At 43.0% G+C, this 19,332-nt stretch overlaps 2 protein-coding genes and 1 long non-coding RNA gene across 5 annotated transcripts in view; 2 read left to right on the top strand and 1 right to left on the bottom strand.

Moving 5' to 3' along the window:
- Nucleotides 1–844: 844 nt before the first annotated feature.
- Nucleotides 845–19,332, bottom strand: part of LOC114819171 (protein ENDOSPERM DEFECTIVE 1-like) — a 35,716-nt gene continuing 17,228 nt past the window's right edge. For 2 of the 3 annotated variants that reach the window (XM_070822922.1, XM_070822927.1), the window contains 2 exons: nt 1,670–1,715; nt 1,268–1,550 (listed from right to left, as the gene is read on the bottom strand). Coding sequence is in view for 1 of the 3 variants with exons in the window: in XM_070822926.1 (XP_070679027.1) it covers nt 866–868 (3 nt within the window). In the remaining 2 variants the exon portion in view is untranslated. Of the gene's footprint in view, nt 869–1,267; nt 1,551–1,669; nt 1,716–19,332 lie in introns of those variants that run through there. The other variant, XM_070822926.1, reaches the window with a different exon arrangement.
- On the top strand, nt 13,803–14,399 carry LOC139196605 (uncharacterized). Its single transcript, XR_011581689.1, has 3 exons — nt 13,803–13,905; nt 13,989–14,086; nt 14,262–14,399. It is a non-coding gene; the product is annotated as an uncharacterized lncRNA (long non-coding RNA).
- On the top strand, nt 15,586–17,832 carry LOC139196603 (uncharacterized). Its single transcript, XM_070822919.1, has 3 exons — nt 15,586–16,341; nt 16,428–16,903; nt 16,984–17,832. The coding sequence occupies exons 1-3, from the start codon at nt 15,717–15,719 to the stop codon at nt 17,635–17,637; spliced, it is 1,755 nt and encodes a 584-aa protein (XP_070679020.1). The 5' UTR covers nt 15,586–15,716; the 3' UTR covers nt 17,638–17,832.

Below are 19,332 nucleotides of genomic sequence, written 5' to 3' on the forward strand. Positions count from 1 at the left end.
GGCCACAGTCCCGACGGCAGCACTCTACCTAGAGAGTGGAGGGGGGGTGTGGGGTGGGGGCTTTGGGGTGGGAAAAAGATGCCTTTTTCTTATTTCTTATGTTTCAAGTTTTTGATTATAAAAACTAAAAATTGTTTTTTAATATTTAAATATTTTTAATTCACAAAATAATATTTTATTAAATTTGTGGGATCCATTTAAGTGCCATGTCGGCACTTAACATAATTTTTAACGCAATTGTGATTGAAGGACCACATTGATTTGCGACACTCATTTTCTGAAACTACATTGATTGATTTTTAATTTCAGGAACCACCTTGATGGGGTGGGTCAATTTTAGGGACAATTTGTGACAAATAAAATTTCTCTTTTAGTTATATCCAATTTAACAAATAAAAACACAGTATCAAGTATGGATAAACTCTCTTCTCTTAAAATCTAAAATAATTTTCATCACAAAATTTTATACGAACAAAGACGGAGTCAAACACAAAACTTATATTGAAATTGGTACCAGACAGAATGTTTTGCAAATAAAAATTAACTTTGCACAATAAACTAGTCAGATGAGTTAGTCAACTAGTTACATGTTTGTCAGTTATCGATACAGTTGTAATAACAAAACTTAATTGACTGGTACGTTCAACTAGTCAGAGTCTACCCAAAATTTCACTTTATCCACTTGGAGGCTTTGGGATTGTGGTAAGGAACTCGAAGGGAGGTTTCATGGCAGCACAGGTCGCAAGGGAGGAGGGGGTGCAGTCGGTGCTACATGCAAAGGCTGCTACTGCATGGGTAGCAGCGCTATTCTTACAGAAATGGGGAACGGAACAGGTTCAGGTGGAAGGGGATGCTCTGCTGGTTATCACTGCAATTCAAAATACAAGCGTAGCGCATAACGGTCATTACGGGCATCTGTTCGAGGATAGAAGGCAACTTATTCAAAATTTCAAGCTATGGAAGGTTACATTTAGTTGACGAGAGACGAATAAAGTGGCACATCGTCTTGCGAGGTTTAATCTAACCATCCATCACCCAGTTTTCTGGTTCGAAGAACTTCCTGATGTAATTTCAGATTTATTATAAAAGGATAGTACTAGTAGTTAATTTTGGTGCGGGACACTTCCCTTCGTTCAGGTTGAAAGCTCCGACAATGTTTTTATTGAGGCCCACTATAAGCATCTTATCCTCGATTTGTACGTATTTCAATTTTCAATGAATATCGTACTTCATTTAAAAAAAAACCATTTGTAACACTAAATGAATATATTTAGAAATAAATTTTTTTTATTATTGAAATAATTAATGACATTTATTAATACATAAGGATCTTAATAAAAAATTAAAAAAGAATAAGATTTTAATCAATTGATTATTAATACTAGCTAGCTAGCGAACGCAAATGACATGTATCAAAATAGTAAGACGAGCTACTTTTTGACGAGAATTCCTGTACAAATGACATTGGTCACTCTTCATAGAAGAAATAATCTTCAAGAACGGCTACGGTTCGATTGGATAATCTGGCTTCTTAAGCTCCACCCTTCCACCTGAAAGCAGGTGACAACATTGCATTTTTAGTTAAAAGTTCACGAGTAGTTAAAAGTTAAAAGTTCACGAGTAGAACACCGCGTTGACATAATATAAGCATAATTTAGGTGTGGCATACCTGCGTTGTATATGTATTAGACATCCGATTTCCGCATTCTTCAATTAGAGCTTGTTGATGCACAAAACCGGATGGTCTTGGTACAACGTAAATCCGACCGTGAATCTGCATGAGATGTAAATGACACAAGATGTATCGTGGTTCACCCCAAGGTTTGGGCTACGTCCACACTGATTGTATTGTATTTCTCTGTTGAAGAAGGAGAGAGAGAGCTTAGAGCTTAGGGGTGTGAGGAAGCTTTGAGAGGGATGAGGAGAGACCCCCCCTCTTTGTGAGGGTGAGGAGGCCCTTTTATAGAATAAGGGCTCCTCCCCTAATTACATATTTGCCCATTCCTTTATTACATAATTACATTTAAGTCCCTCGAGTATTTATACGAGGTCTAAATACGAGGTCCTAAATATGGTATAAACAGTAGTCCCCCAAGTCTTCAGTCAAGAGAGTCTTTTGGCTGGAGACTTGAAATTCAGTCCATGTGTGGGCCGAAGTAACTAGATATTGTCTTGAACTGATGCTCGATATGAGGCAGTGCTTAATCTGAAATGACGCTCAACTAGAAGTAGCACACGCTGTGAGGCTACTCGGCTTGTGGCTTATGTTGCCTTGGTTGGCTCAGCTTGTGGCGTTGAAGGTGAGGGAGTCCCTTTTATAGAATAAGGGTTCGCTCCTCAATACATGAATGATGAGCTAGAGTTGATGCTCTCTAATGATGGTGAGGGAGTCCCTTTTATAGAATAAGGGCTCGCTCCTCAATACATGAATGATGGGCTAGAGTTGATACTCTCTAATGATGGTGAGGGAGTCCCTTTTATAAAATAAGGGCTCGCTCCTTAGTACATGAATAATGGGCTAGAGTCCCCCAAGTATTTTTTATAAGGCCCAATATATGGTACATAATGTAGTCCCCCAAGTCTTTGGTCAATAGACGCTGTTGGCTGGAGACTTCAAATTCAATCCATGTATGGGCTGAAATGGCGGTTGTTCGGAGGCGGTCTTTGTAGACCATGCACTGAAGCTTTGTAGGTGAAGCTTTGCAAGTGAAGCTTTGAAGCTGGAGCTCTGTAAATGAAGCTTTTGAAGCTAGAGCTTTTGTAAATGAAGCTTTTGAAGTTGGAGCTCTGTAAATGAAGCTTTTGAAGCTAGAGCTTTTGTAAATGACGTTTTTGAAGCTAAGGCTTTGTAAATGAAACTTTTGAAGTTGATTGTCATGAGTGATGCTCATGAATGTTTAATTGACATGAGTGATGCTCATGAATGTTTGATTGACATGAGTGATGCTCATGGATGTTAACATGAGTGATGCTCATGAATGTTTATGTATGATTGACATGAGTAATGTTCATGTATGATTTGAAGTACTGGGCGTACTTTTAATCACCTGGTTGGTGGCATAAAGGAGAGTACGGGTTGTACATTTCATCACCTGGTTGGTGGTAATAGCGGCAGGTTGCCGAATAATTTTGGAGTATTGGGCGTACTTTTGATGACCTGGTTGGTGCTATTTTAGGCTTATGGGCCTTCACTCTCCACACAACATTCCAACCCATTTATTTTGGGTTTTGTCGTTTTTTTTTTTTAATTTTTTTTTTGAACCCTCTGATGGGGTTTATACATATTACCCTCTGATGGGGTTTATACAGATGTTTCCGAAAGATAAGGAAAATAAATTACATCATTCTGGTGGGGTGTTTATTCCATGCTTTTGCAGTGTTTTTCTGCTGCACTCTCTCTGTTTCTTTATCTGGCAGACATAAGGAATCATAATAATAGGAAGATCTTTTGCTTTTCTTTTTTTCTCTTTTCCTTTTCTGCTTTTCCTTTTGCTTTCTCTTTTTTATCTTTTCCACTGCACTACATGTTTACAGCATGAGTGAGTGCATGGTTGGAGTTCGTGGAGGACCCGTTGGTGGTGCCCGTGCCACTGCTAGTGGATGATTGCTTTTGCCTATTTTTTGATGATGGTGTCTCTTTCTTTTTGAGTTGGTAGTCGACACATTAATTCATCAGATAAAAAAAAAAATTCTTATCTTCTTTCATCAGCTTTCTCTGTCCACCACCACATTGAACCTTAGCTCCATGATATGGGTCTATCTGAAAAGCAACTTGGGACTGATTGTAACCAGCCCTTCTACTGGATACATGGTGATGTCTCCATTGAAGCCGTGACGTCTCCGAGGGCATGGTGGGCCAGACTTCCACCCGAAAAGCCGCTGGCATCATTCTCCAGATGATCAAGGAAGGAAAAATCACGGGTCGGGCCGTTCTTCTGGCGGGTCAGCCCAGAACCGGCAAGATCGCCATCTGCGTCGGTTATGGAGGTGGAGTCGTAGAGGAGGCCGTCGGTGGTCATGGAGCCAATTGGAAGCGATGACGTCGTGTTAACGATGTTGTTCTGGTAGTCCCGTAGGTTTTGGGGGTGCGCAGAGGAGGAAGACTGGTGTGGTGTGGTGGTGGTGGGCTTGGGCTTTGTAGCGGAGGAGAAACTTCTCTTCTTCCTCCTTTCTTTTTCTTGGCTGAGAAGCCCCAATTCCAATTCAAATTCTGATAGAGCAAAATTTCAAACCATCAGACTGCTGAATTTGTTAGAAATCCCGTTTGGCAGTTGAGAAACAGAGAGAGAGAGATCTATGTCGGTGTGGACGCCCAAGAACAGGAGAGAGATGAGGGATATGAGATAGATGTAGGGATCTTTCTATAGCTGCTCTAGCATAGACACCCAAAGATCGAGATTTGATCAGAACCCCATTAAAATTCTCCGATTGGAAAAACAACCCATTTTGGAAAAAAATGCCGATTTAAGAGACCCGAGTGAAGATTTGATCCAGCACGCCATGGGAGGGCATGAAGCTGAAAAATTCGAGCTTATTTTCCCAAATCTGTAAAGGTGTTGAAAGAGTTGCAGAGAAGGACATGGAAGCCGGAATCCGTGGCGACGGAGAAATAACGGTGGTCCTGGTTGAAGAACATATGGCTGCATGACTTGCCGGACTTGTGCTTCGCGGCCTGAAGCTGGTGGGTTATGCTTGCTTTCTTCTCTGCCATTTTTTCAGTTTTGGGATTCTCTCTCAATCCCTCTGTCGGTCTGGCGCATGTTGACTGGAAAAAACCTGAAAGGGTAGGTTACCTGGCAGGAAGCTCTTCCCACTGGCTGCACTGTTGGATGATTGAAAATTTTGAAGGGGTAGGTTATAGACCCATCAAAGGTGGTGGGCGTCGGTCACAGCTCCCTTGTCGGGGACGATACCTTTCTTGGCAGCAACTGGAGTAAATGGGACTGTCATCGCGCCGTGTTCCATTATGACAAGGCAAACTTTAACGCGGGGACGGGTGGCATTAAGCGCTGTTGACATGGTTGTGTTAAAAACCAACATAATTGAAGCTCACATCCACATTGGATTTCATGGTTGTCTTGATCTGGGCAATTTCATCATCCATTTTTGTCGAAAGCTTTGATAGTGTCATTAGCACCGAGACAACCTTGAAGGGCTTTCTGAGCACGGACCGTCGACGACCTTGAAGGGTTTTCTGAGCACGGAAGGGATAGGAAGTGCATCGATACGACAGGCCTGGACCTCGCTGTAAACGAAGGCGAATCAGCCGGTGACATGTGCCGGAACTGACTCAACATCGGCAGCACCGCCGTTAGCAATCAGTGATGGTGGATGAATGAGTGGTTGATTTCTCTGATGTATGAGCGGCTGTCTGGAAGCTGACTGGAGCTTTTGCAGAGAGAGAATGGTGAAACAACGTCGTGGAAGCTGTCTGGAGCTTTTGCTTTTGGACCGCGTCCCATGACTGGTGCAGGGGAGAAGTCACTAGCAAATTTGCTAGTTCAAGCCCCGTCCTGCTCATTTGGTTGTTCATCTTCAGTAGTTTATGTAGAAATATGCTTCGCAGATAGAGAATGGTGAAGTAACGTGAGAGCTGGACGACGTCGTTTGAGCTGGTAGGGGAACTAGGAGAGATGAAGCGAGATCTTATGAATCAGAAAGAAAGGTTTAGACTCATGGGTTCCCATCCAAAATTCAGCATATGATTTTTCTTGAGTTTTGGAGTTTTCCTTTCTGCAGTTTTGAGATATGGGTTTTGCAGTGACTTTGGTTTCTGGGTTTGTGTGATTTTGCAGATTCACGATGAAGGTGAAAAAATGAAAGAGAACCGAAATAACTTTTTGTGTCGTTTCCCACAGACGGCGCCAAATGTTGATGCACAAAACCGGATGGTCTTGGTACAACGTAAATCCGACCGTGAATCTGCATGAGATGTAAATGACACAAGATGTATCGTGGTTCACCCCAAGGTTTGGGCTACGTCCATACTGATTGTATTGTATTTCTCTGTTGAAGAAGGAGAGAGAGAGCTTAGAGCTTAGGGGTGTGAGGAAGCTTTGAGAGGGATGAGGAGAGACCCCCCCTCTTTGTGAGGGTGAGGAGGCCCTTTTATAGAATAAGGGCTCCTCCCCTAATTACATATTTGCCCATTCCTTTATTACATAATTACATTTAAGTCCCTCGAGTATTTATAGAGTTCCCCTCCGACTAGGAGGCCAATCACTACTCGACACGTGTCAAGATTAGAAGCCAATCAGAGCGCAGCACGTGTCGACATCAAGAACCAATCACAACATGACACATGTCAATGTGACAAAGCTACAAGTTTTTCTATAAATAGGGGTCATTCCCCCACAATATGGCCTAATGCCATTTGTGTTAAATCATTCACAAGAACTCACTAAATTGAGAGCTTGATCCTTTGTACTTGTGTAAGCCCTTCACTACTAATAAGAACTCCTCTACTCCGTGGACGTAGCCAATCTGGGTGAACCACGTACATCCTGTGTTTGCTTCTCTGTCTCTATTCATTTACGTACTTATCCTCACTAGTGACCGAAGCAACCAAGCGAAGGTCACAAAACCTGACACTTTCTGTTGTACCAAAGTCTTCGCTGATTTTGTGCATCAACATTTGGCGCCGTCTGTGGGAAGGAAGGCTCACACAACCCACACTCCATCCAAATGATATAAAATCCAATCAAAGTATTCTGAAGGACCATTTAAATGCAAAGGTTGCACACCACTTCTGCCATGCAAAAGATTGAAGCAGAAGGTTCAACGGTGGGCTGAAACAGATCCCTACATCTATCTCATATCCCTCATCTCTCTCCTGTTTTTGGGCGTCCACACCGACATAGATCTCTCTCTCTCTGTTTCTCAACTGCCAAACGGGATTTCTAACAAATTCAGCAGTCTGGTGGTTTGAAATTTTGCTCTATCAGAATTTGAATTGGAATTGGGGCTTCTCAGCCAAGAAAAAGAAAGGAGGAAGAAGAGAAGTTTCTCCTCCGCTACAAAGCCCAAGCCCACCACCACCACACCACACCAGTCTTCCTCCTCTGCGCACCCCCAAAACCTACGGGACTACCAGAACAACATCGTTAACACGACGTCATCGCTTCCAATTGGCTCCATGACCACCGACGACCTCCTCTACGACTCCACCTCCATAACCGACGCAGATGGCGATCTTGCCGGTTCTGGGCTGACCCGCCAGAAGAACGGCCCGACCCGTGATTTTTCCTTCCTTGATCATCTGGAGAATGATGCCAGCGGCTTTTCGGGTGGAAGTCTGGCCCACCATGCCCTCGGAGACGTCACGGCTTCAATGGAGACATCACCATGTATCCAGTAGAAGGGCTGGTTACAATCAGTCCCAAGTTGCTTTTCAGATAGACCCATATCATGGAGCTAAGGTTCAATGTGGTGGTGGACAGAGAAAGCTGATGAAAGAAGATAAGAATTTTTTTTTTATCTGATGAATTAATGTGTCGACTACCAACTCAAAAAGAAAGAGACACCATCATCAAAAAATAGGCAAAAGCAATCATCCACTAGCAGTGGCACGGGCACCACCAACGGGTCCTCCACGAACTCCAACCATGCACTCACTCATGCTGTAAACATGTAGTGCAGTGGAAAAGATAAAAAAGAGAAAGCAAAAGGAAAAGCAGAAAAGGAAAAGAGAAAAAAAGAAAAGCAAAAGATCTTCCTATTATTATGATTCCTTATGTCTACCAGATAAAGAAACAGAGAGAGTGCAGCAGAAAAACACTGCAAAAGCATGGAATAAACACCCCACCAGAATGATGTAATTTATTTTCCTTATCTTTCGGAAACATCTGTATAAACCCCATCAGAGGGTAATATGTATAAACCCCATCAGAGGGTTCAAAAAAAAAAAATTAAAAAAAAAAAAAAACGACAAAACCCAAAATAAATGGGTTGGAATGTTGTGTGGAGAGTGAAGGCCCATAAGCCTAAAATAGCACCAACCAGGTCATCAAAAGTACGCCCAATACTCCAAAATTATTCGGCAACCTGCCGCTATTACCACCAACCAAGTGATGAAATGTACAACCCGCACTCTCCTTTATGCCACCAACCAGGTGATTAAAAGTACGCCCAGTACTTCAAATCATACATGAACATTACTCATGTCAATCATACATAAACATTTATGAGCATCACTCATATCAATCATACATAAACATTCATGAGCATCACTCATGTTAACATCCATGAGCATCACTCATGTCAATCAAACATTCATGAGCATCACTCATGTCAATTAAACATTCATGAGCATCACTCATGACAATCAACTTCAAAAGTTTCATTTACAAAGCCTTAGCTTCAAAAACGTCATTTACAAAAGCTCTAGCTTCAAAAGCTTCATTTACAGAGCTCCAACTTCAAAAGCTTCATTTACAAAAGCTCTAGCTTCAAAAGCTTCATTTACAGAGCTCCAGCTTCAAAGCTTCACTTGCAAAGCTTCACCTACAAAGCTTCAGTGCATGGTCTACAAAGACCGCCTCCGAACAACCGCCATTTCAGCCCATACATGGATTGAATTTGAAGTCTCCAGCCAACAGCGTCTATTGACCGAAGACTTGGGGGACTACATTATGTACCATATATTGGGCCTCAACTGGGCCTTATAAAAAATACTTGGGGGACTCTAGCCCATTATTCATGTACTGAGGAGTGAGCCCTTATTTTATAAAAGGGACTCCCTCACCATCATTAGAGAGTATCAACTCTAGCCCATCATTCATGTATTGAGGAGCGAGCCCTTATTCTATAAAAGGGACTCCCTCACCATCATTAGAGAGCATCAACTCTAGCTCATCATTCATGTATTGAGGAGCGAACCCTTATTCTATAAAAGGGACTCCCTCACCTTCAACGCCACAAGCTGAGCCAACCAAGGCAACATAAGCCACAAGCCGAGTAGCCTCACAGCGTGTGCTACTTCTAGTTGAGCGTCATTTCAGATTAAGCACTGCCTCATATCGAGCATCAGTTCAAGACAATATCTAGTTACTTCGGCCCACACATGGACTGAATTTCAAGTCTCCAGCCAAAAGACTCTCTTGACTGAAGACTTGGGGGACTACTGTTTATACCATATTTAGGACCTCGTATTTAGACCTCGTATAAATACTCGAGGGACTTAAATGTAATTATGTAATAAAGGAATGGGCAAATATGTAATTAGGGGAGGAGCCCTTATTCTATAAAAGGGCCTCCTCACCGTTGATGCACAAAATCAGCGAAGACTTTGGTACAACAGAAAGTGTCAGGTTTTGTGACCTTCGCTTGGTTGCTTCGGTCACTAGTGAGGATAAGTACGTAAATGAATAGAGACAGAGAAGCAAACACAGGATGTACGTGGTTCACCCAGATTGGCTACGTCCACGGAGTAGAGGAGTTCTTATTAGTAGTGAAGGGCTTACACAAGTACAAAGGATCAAGCTCTCAATTTAGTGAGTTCTTGTGAATGATTTAACACAAATGGCATTAGGCCATATTGTGGGGGAATGACCCCTATTTATAGAAAAACTTGTAGCTTTGTCACATTGACATGTGTCATGTTGTGATTGGTTCTTGATGTCGACACGTGCTGCGCTCTGATTGGCTTCTAATCTTGACACGTGTCGAGTAGTGATTGGCCTCCTGGTCGGAGGGGAACTCTTCTGGGTCCTTGACAGTATAACGTTGGCCGGTGCTCGGTAGTTTCGGGATTGGTCAAGTATGGTACAAACATTGCTCCCCTAAGTTCCCGAGTGAGGGAAACTCCTCGGTTGGGGACTTGCAAGATCCAATCCCTTGAGTAATCACGAAACTTCTAAGTACCGAAGTGTGGTCTGATCTTCATCTGCCCTTCTCTGGAAGTACCTTTCCTCCATTTGGGAATGGTGTATTTAGCTGATGAAGATGCACACGGTAATGTATCAATTTCACTTTAAAGCTTACTTGTAGTTTCGGGCTTGGTCAAGTGCGATACAAACCCTATAGTAGGAGTCCCCCAAGTCGCCGAGCTAGGAGATCTGCCGAAAGAGGTGACAGACAAGGTAAGCAGTCAAACTTCCAAGTAAGCAACCCAGGATCAGAGGTTTGACTTCGGCTTCCGGTTGATTGTTCTCCTTCTCCTTGTCTCTCATTCAACTGCCAGGATAAGGAGAAGCAAATGGATAAGAGATGATATGAGATACTTTTGCTTTTGAAGAAGTAACTTTCCACAGGCTTATTCTTGAACTGTGCTGGAGGGTTTTCTGGTGCCCTTCAGAGTATAAGGCCGACTCAAAAATTTGAGGGTCAAAACAAGTCCATCAAATCTAGAGTACGTTCGACCTTGATGATATGGGATACTTTTGCTGTTGACGGAATAATGAATGTGGTATGGAAAGGTGTCGTGCTGTAGTGATCTGTTTCAGCCCACCGTTGAACCTTCTGCTTCAATCTTTTGCATGGCAGAAGTGGTGTGCAACCTTTGCATTTAAATGGTCCTTCAGAACATTCCTTCATAGTGACTCATCCACGCTTGGCAGCTTCAGTGTAAAGAGCCAATATCTGATCAACTGTCATGAGGTATTTGCCGGTGGAATTCGTGACCTTGACAGCAGTTGAGGATGAGTACTCGAGAGCAATGCTAAGTAAGCAACCAGGCAAAGGCTCCAGGCAGTCAGTTCCAAATTGGAGGTTTGATTTCAGGTTCCGACTGACTGCTCTCTTTCTCCTTGTCCTGCAGGTGTGGACAAGGACAAAGACAAAGACAGGGAGAAAGCATGATATGGGATACTCTTGCTTTCGACCCTGATGATATGAGATACTCTTGTTCTTGGTGTGGCTTATTTGCTGAGGTATTATCGGGGGGAAATAAAGCTGAGTATTTCGAGAGGTTATGTTGAGGGTGCCTTTTCGAATGCGAGAAAGGGTTGAGCATTTTTGCAGGTTTGCCTATCCGTTGAGGAGGGAGGTCAATGTATATAGGGATTTCCCAATAACAAGTAGTAATGCTATTCCTTTACCCTTCTTGGTCACAGCAATGTAGTGGGAGCTGCCAGCTTCACGTGTTTTAATTTTGTCAGAGCACTTTGAAAAAGTGGTATGTGGTATCTGGAAAGCTGATATTACGTGTGAAGATTACAGACAAGCTTTATCTAAGGAAATCTGGCTCTCGAAGTTCTGAGAGTTGTGCCTCTTCGGTTTTCGAACAAGCAATCCCGTCGAGGATCTGACTCTCGAGATTCGGAAAGCGGTGCTACTCCGGTTTTTGAGAAAGTAATTATGTTGGGAGTCTTTTCTCGAATGTGAGTAAAGGTTGGACGTTCTTGCCAACCTGTCTTGCCGCAAAACACGGAGGTCGACACATATAGGGACTTTCCAGTTGTCAAGCAGTGGTGCTGTTCCTTTACCCTTATGGGTAATAGTAGGGTAGCTGGAACTTCGAAATTCTCGTGCCTAAACTTTGTCAGAGATCTTTGACAAAGTTATATGTGGTACCCGAGGAGTTGATGGTGCATATGGAGAGCGGTGATTGAACAGTAATATTCACGTGCTTTCTACTTCACCAGAAATCTTCGACAGATTGCCCGTAATTTCCGCAAAGCTGAGTGTGCATGTGACAGGTGCTGACGAGGCTGAAAAAGCAGGTGCTTCTTCGATTTCTGAGATCGGCCCTCGTGGTCTCTGAGCAGCTCAGCTTTTGAGAAAGCAAACGCCTCTTCGATTTCTGAAGCTCCGTCGAGTGCAGATTTTTATAGAGGCTGGCATTAAGTTCCACAGCACACTTGAATCTCTACCAGTAGAAGCTCATTTCTTGCACTTCTAAGATCTTGATTTGTCTGACCTCTTCCCTCTTCAACACATTTGAAAATGTATGGACCCTCCGACCGTCGTTTTGACTTGAACCTTGGAGAAGAGACAGCCACGCCTTCTCCAGACAACATATGGCGCCCATCCTTCATATCCCCTACTGGTCCTCTTACCGTTGGGGATTCTGTGATGAAGAATGATATGACCGCTGCAGTGGTGGCCAGGAACCTTGTCACTCCCAAAGATAACAGACTACTTTCCAAACGGTCTGATGAGTTGGCTGTTAAGGACTCTCTGGCTCTTAGTGTTCAGTGTGCAGGTTCTGTGTCTAATATGGCCCAACGCCTATTTGCTAGAACCCGCCAAGTTGAATCATTGGCTGCTGAAGTGATGAGTCTCAAACAGGAGATTAGAGGGCTCAAGCATGAGAATAAGCAGTTGCACCGGCTCGCCCATGACTATGCTACAAACATGAAGAGGAAGCTTGACCAGATGAAGGAATCTGATGGTAAGGTTTTACTTGATCATCAGCGGTTTGTGGGTTTGTTCCAAAGGCATTTATTGCATTCGTCCTCTGGGGCTGTACCTGGTAATGAAGCTTCAAATGATGAACCTCCAATGCCTCCTCCTTCTGGGGTTTTGTCAAGTACTGAGGTTCCGGATAACCACCATCCGGTGCTTTCTCTTTCTGGGGCTCTACCGACTGCTGAGACTTCGTCTAAGCAACCTTTGTGAAGGCTCCCTTTTGTTTGTTTATTTTGACTCATGTATATGTACATATTTGTGGCTTATCGAAAATATTAATAAATAAGCTTTGCTTCATTTCAACATATTGTGTTAAATACACCAAAGCCTTCTTCATAAAGTTCTTTGAATTTTTGCTTTTGTTGAAACCTGTATTGTTGAAGCTTTGTGAGTGAAGCATGTAGTTTGAGGTAGTGTTCCCTTAATTTCCCGAGTGAGGAAAACTTCTCGGTTGGAGACTTGAAAAATCCAAGTCACTGAGTGGTTGTGAGACTGCCGAGTATCAAGGTGCAGTAGCATATGGTGGGAGTCCCCCAAGTCTTCAGGCGAAGAGAGTTGCCGAATGAGGTGTCTAGCTAGTAGTCAATGTCATGAGTAGGAAAACTTCACTTGTTTCTTTTCGAAGTGGTAACCCAGGGCTCTTTCTTCATATATTGTTTTTTTTGTTATGAAGATGTGTTAGGCCCAAAGAAGTGGAGGCCTAGGCCCTTTTTTCTTTTTTTGTTTTTTTTGTTTTTTTTTTTTTTGTCGACTGAGTGGGATGTTTTCAGCTGAATCCAAATAGGGGGATGTTTTCAGCCGAATCCAAGGAGGGGGGAAAGCATGACTCATCATCATTTGTCATGATGTTGTTCCCACACTTCATCATCATTTACTACTTTTCCTTTTCTTCTTTCATAATATGCCATCAATGTGTTTAATTTTCTTTTGCTTTGCCTTTCCTTTTTGGCTGGAAAGATTGCCATCTTTCCTCACAATCTGATTTGCTGCAGTCTTGTTGAAGGAAATGTGGGTGTTGGAGCTAGGTAAACCAAGGAGGGTGTCTACGTAGAGGGAGTGGTAGCTCTTCAATATAACACCATTTTCTGTGGCTCAAATCGCAAAACCATCTTCATGAAAGTTGTTCCTTAGCTCGTGAACTACAACATATCCGAATTGGAGATCCACCGGAGCAGTACAACTCCAGAAATTCAGGTATGATGAGTGATTGTTCGTCATTTGTATATCAACGCGTCAGACTTGTTGTGAGCTTCAAAAACTCCATTTTCTCTTGCTCAGATCAACATACTTTCTTCATCGAAGTTGTTCCTTAACTTGTGAACTACAACATATCCAAAATTGAGATCCCTCGGAGCTGTATAACTCAAGAAATTCAGGTATGATGAATGACTGGTTATTATTTTTCTGTCAACCTGTCAGATTTGTTGTGAGCTTCGAAACTCCATTTTCTATTGTTCAGATCAACATGCTTTCTTCATTGAAGTTGTTCCTTAACTTGTGAACTACAACATATCCAAAATTGAGATCCCTCGGAGCTGTATAACTCAAGAAATTCAGGTATGATGAATGACTGGTTATTATTTTTCTGTCAACCCGTCAGATTTGTTGTGAGCTTCGAAACTCCATTTTCTATTGTTCAGATCAGCATGCTTTCTTCATTGAAGTTGTTCCTTAACTTGTGAACTACAACATATCCAAAATTGAGATCCCTCGGAGCTGTATAACTCAAGAAATTCAGGTATGATGAATGACTGGTTATTATTTTTCTGTCAACCCGTCAGATTTGTTGTGAGCTTCGAAACTCCATTTTCTATTGTTCAGATCAGCATGCTTTCTTCATTGAAGTTGTTCCTCATCGTCTCTTTCATAACATATCAAAAATTCAGAATGAACTAATGGTTAAATATTTCCAGATCTTCGAAACATCACAGCAGCTTCGAAATCTGCAAGAATCCGACTGTCATGCTTGGAGCTTCAACACTTTAATTTCCGTCGCTCAAACAGAAATGGTTCCTTCTTGAAAGTTGTTCATATGCTCAAAAACTATAGGGTGTCCAAAATTCAGCTCCATTGGAGAAGAGCAGAGGTTGCAGAAATTTGATAGATGAAAGGAGGCGGAAGAGGGAGAGAGAGAAAAAATCTCTTGGGTTGGATTTCTATTTTGGGGCAGATTCCAATTTTTGTAGCACCTTCATTATTGATGAATTGCTTGTACTTTTGTCCATTAAGAAACCTAGGACTTTGGCTTGTTGTTGGATCTATTATAATATGTTTGGGAACATATATAAGTGAATAAATAAGAAGGAAGATTTTGGGCCCTTGTGGGTGTAAAACACAAAATGTTTATGTTTACCCAAGTGTTTTTGTACAAGTTCAAGGGCATCTTGGGTTTTGTGAACAAAATTTGTTTATTTAGAGCAAGGTTTTGTGTTGAAGCTTTGTAGGTGAAGCTTTGGTGTTGAAGCTTTGTAGGTGAAGCTTTGATGGTGAAGCTTTGTAGATGAAGCTTTGTAGATGAAGCTTTCTAGGTGAAGCTTTTTTAGGTGAAGCTTTGTAGGTGAAGCTTTTTTAAGTGAAGCTTTTCGGGTGGAGTTTTTTGGGTGAAGCTTTGTGGGTGAAGCTTTTTAGGTGAAGCTTTGTGGGTGAAGCTTTTTTAGGTGAAGCTTTTTGGAGGTGAAGTTTTTTTTTTTTTTGGGTGAAGCTTTTTTTAGGTGAAGCTTTTGGGGTGAAACTTTTTGGATGAAGCTTTTTGGGTGAAGTTTTGGAGGTGAAGCTTTTCGGGTGAAGCTTTTTGGATGAAGCTGTTTTTTTTTTTTTTTTTTTTTTTTGGCGCTTGACACGGTCTTCATTTGCTTGTTTTGTAGTGACTGTGGAAGACGGATTGCTTTCTGATTGAGAAGGGTTCCGGCATCGCTTTGCACCATCTTCATGTGGGTAATATAGGAACTTCCTTATGTTTTGATCATGCATGTAGTGATAGAATTTGTTTCTTCTTATTGTAGATGTCAGAGCCTGGAAGTTCTAGTGATGAGGGCTCTTCTAGCTTTAGCTCTAAGTCTGAGTCTGCAATGTCGGAGTCTTCAGGGTCTTTGTTAGAGTCCTGTACTAGAGAAACATTGGATGATCTTCCCAACCGTCAAACTTTAGCTATTGCTAGTTCTTCCTCCATGGCGTTGGGTGAGGGGGTTGTTTTTGATGCCATACCCATAGTTCGCTCTGAGTTCACAACAGACCATCTAAAGAATAACTTGTTAGATAATGAGAAGCAGGTTGAGGCGCTAAGGCAGTCATGTAATATCCCTCGTAGTGTAGGGATACGTTTGGTACATGATGAAGAATGGCCTTCTGAGCCTCCCCAGGGTCATGTTATGTTCTACACCCAGATATTACTGACTTTAGGGGTGAGACTACCTTTACATCCGTGGTTGCAAAAGATGTTATCTTTGATCGGATATGCACCTGGGCAACTCAATCCTGGTTTCTGGGATACTTTGATTGGATTTTATATCATTTGGATGGAGTGTGGGTTGTGTGAGCCTTCCTTCCATCAGTGGCGTTACTGTTACAAGATGCGCCCAGCAAAATCATGCACTGGTTATGCCGAGTGTGCATGTCGGAGTGAGAGAGAGCGTATTGTGTATGGTAAGAAAAAGGCATACTACACATGGAAAAACCGTTGGTGCTTTCTGTATAATGATTGGGAGTATGATAAGGGTGTCACGCCTGAGCGACGTGTGCTTACTCACTTCCAGACTGTAGGTTGTAACGTATCAACCGTTCGTACTATTTGCTATTTGTTGTGGTCTTTTCTTGCTTCTAACACTTTGCTTCATGTAGTGACGCGGGGCACCATCAAACTGTTTGGGCAGGAGCTATCTGACATAGAGAAGGTGTTGAGGGTGCCCAAAGAGGATAGACACTTAAGCAAGCTACGACCCTTATTTCGTCGGTACGGTTTCCAACCCTTAGTTTCCGAGAGCCAGGGACGATCGAGTAAGTTGTATCCTTCATGTAAACTTTGCTCTTTTCCTTACTTTATTTGGAAAGTTGTATTTCTTATTTTGATTTTCCTTATGCAGTGGAGAAGGTAAGCAAGAAAACAGGGACTAGCACCAATAAAAGGAAAGCACCAGTGTTAGTTCCTTCGGAAGACATCCTACCGCATAAGAAAATTCATAAGTTCCGAGGGGAACCATCCGTTAGACCTAAGTCCCGAGATGGGGTCCTTAAGGGGCCTGCCTTTAGGAAGACTGGAGTCGAGGCCGTTGAAAATGCTGCTGCCGTAGTTGCAGGAGAAGGGAGCCGACTGTTGCCTCCTCCTCTTACTATGGAGCACACTGTCCAGGAAAGTGATCCTGGTTCCCGTCATGAGGGGAAAGGCAAGGAAAGAGCTGGCAGTGTCCCGTGGAAGGACTTGAGGGTTGCCACGCGGCCAAAGGATTTTGAGGATATCAACAATTGCTTGGCAGGGCGTCGATTCGCCTTCGATGAGCTCGGAGAGCCCTTAGCTAAGGATGAATCGGATTGCGACCGGATGTTGAAGCTGTCTTCATATGTGAGTGTTACTTTGTCATTTCCTTACTTTTTCCTCTTTATTATCATTATTTAGGTAGTGATGATCGTCTTGCCATGCAGGTCATGGCCGAGTATCACGACAGACTGCAAGAGGTTGAGCGGTACAAGGCAAAACTGAAGGAGAATAAGCAGCTTGTGGACGAGGCCCGAAGGAATAAGGGACTTTTGACTCAAGCTCTCCAACTGAAGGACGAAACCATGGAGAGCTTGAAAAGGCGAAATGGTGAGAACCTAAGGCTTAAGAAATTGCTTGAGGCAACTAAAAAACAGTTGGAGGTGGCTACCTTGGAGGTATCCAAGGTTAGGGGAGAATTGGATGGTGCCTTAGTTGAGATTTCTGAACTGGAGAAGAGCATTCCAACTGAAAGGGAGGCTGCTGTGCAAGAATACTTAAGTTCTTCGACCTTTCATCTTGCTATTAAACCCTACTGTGCTCAAGAAGCTCGCTTTGAAAAAAGGAAATGGATGGCCGTCCTTGATCGTTATGATGATGGGAGCATTCTTCGAAAATACCACGAAGATATAGATGAGCATCATCGAAAGGGCGAGACATTTGTCCTTGCTGTTGATCCTAGCAGCGAAGATGAGTCTGATAATGAAGGTAGTGCTGATGCACAGACTCAGCATGGTGAAGAGGATCTTGGGGATGCAGAGGATGATGGTAGGACGCGGAGTGATACTGCCAGGGGTTCGGCTTCAGATGAGAATGAATAGCAGTGTCTTTACTATCTGCATGTATTCTGGATGTAGTAGTCTGATGTGTGTATAACATGTGCCCATGTTATAAGCTTGAGAGTTTTGGATTTTAGGTGTTTATGAGTGTTTGCACTATTATTAATGCATGTTTGGCTATGTATGAATAGATCTATTGTTTGGATATAAGCCATTGTTTGGTTGTTCCTTTCTTTGTATAGTCTTGTCGACACATACTGAGATTTTGTTTCGTGTTGGATATATCTGCTTTGAGGTTTCAACACTTGAGTGTTCCATTGCTAGGAATGTAAAAGAGTGAGGGCTGAGTTGGCTAAATTACCTCTTTATTGAATTCATTGCCAAATGGCCTTCATTACATAGGATGCCGAACGGCTATAGCTCAACACTTGTACATCGTGAGTCTATCTGTAGTAGTACTTCAAGTGATCAGCGTTCCATGGATGGCCAAGGGTCTTGCCATCGGAGCTTCTAAGTGTGTAAGAGCCAGGACGACTGATGCCAATGACTTCATACGGTCCATCCCAGTTTGGACTAAGTGTGCCTTCACTCGGGACTCTGTCGCAGAGTAATCTTTTCTTTAAGACCCAGTCTCCTATTTTGAAAGAACGAGGCTTGACCCTAGAGTCATAATAGTTGGAGATGCGCTGCTTGTAGGCGACATTTCTCAAGTGAGCTTGGTTTCTGTGTTCCTCGACTGTGTCAAGCTGGTTTCTATCATTCGTACACTTTCTTTTGATCAGGCATCCCTCTCCAACATGGGAAGCGAAGGAAGCCACATCACACAGAATGACACCCCCCTTGCACATAGTGCGAAACAACGAAAGAAGGAAGGAAAACGAGTTCTTCTTCAAGCTAAAGTCGATGAGTTGGAAGCTCAGAACAACAAGATAGCAATGAGGAATGAGGTCCTCCAGGAGCAATATGAGAAGCTCTTCGAGACACTCCACGAAGCTAGGCAAGCTCAGACACGCGAGCTTGTTGCCCCCGTGGAAGTCAACCATCAACTGGGTGCCCTCCAACATGGAGGGTCACATGCATTCGACATAGATATCCCTGATAGGGAACAGATTACCCCTCGACTTGATAATCAACATGAGGCTTCTCTTAACCCAGTTGCTTCGACCCGAACCATGAGAAGTGGAGGGAGACACCTCTTTGCTGAAGGGGCAGAAGGATCGAAAGCCGTCTTTCGCGATTGTCGGGATTTCCTGAAGCAACGTTGAGAGAATTCCATCCATATAAGCTCAAAGATTAATGACCCAAGGATTTCTGAGAGACTCGGTCCCCTGCCACGGCCCAAGCCGGCCACCAATTTGGGGAAGGGGCAACAAGTCCTAGAGAGACATGAGGGTACAGGGGACTCAGAGGTGTTCCGACAGACATACCCTGGAAACCAGTACAGCGAGTCCAGGGAAAAATCACATGCCCTTGATCAAACCTTCCTAATTCCAATAGGAGATGGAGATTTACGAAAGAAAGCTCCAGTGACACATAACTCCGCTCAGGACCCCCTTGTCCTACAACTTCTTAAGGAAGTAAACAAGTTGAAGGCTGAACGTCAGGCTGAAATACCTGACTGGAACCAACCCAGGCCTGGCCCTCTTACAAGGAGGATCCTCAACACCCCCCTTCAAGCAAAGACAAAGCAAAAGCTTGGCTTGCAACTTTATACTGGAAAAGAGGACCCGATTGAGC

The sequence above is a fragment of the Malus domestica genome, chromosome 05 (assembly GCF_042453785.1).
Source record: "Malus domestica chromosome 05, GDT2T_hap1".
NCBI lineage: Eukaryota > Viridiplantae > Streptophyta > Magnoliopsida > Rosales > Rosaceae > Malus > Malus domestica.

Coding starts and splice junctions, on each gene's coding strand:
- LOC139196603 (XM_070822919.1), top strand. CDS start 15,717: ATGTTCTACACCCAGATATTACTGACTTTAGGGGTGAGACTACCTTTA. Junction 16,342..16,427: donor CGAGAGCCAGGGACGATCGA/GTAAGTTGTATC, acceptor TTCCTTATGCAG/TGGAGAAGGTAAGCAAGAAA. Junction 16,904..16,983: donor TGTTGAAGCTGTCTTCATAT/GTGAGTGTTACT, acceptor CTTGCCATGCAG/GTCATGGCCGAGTATCACGA.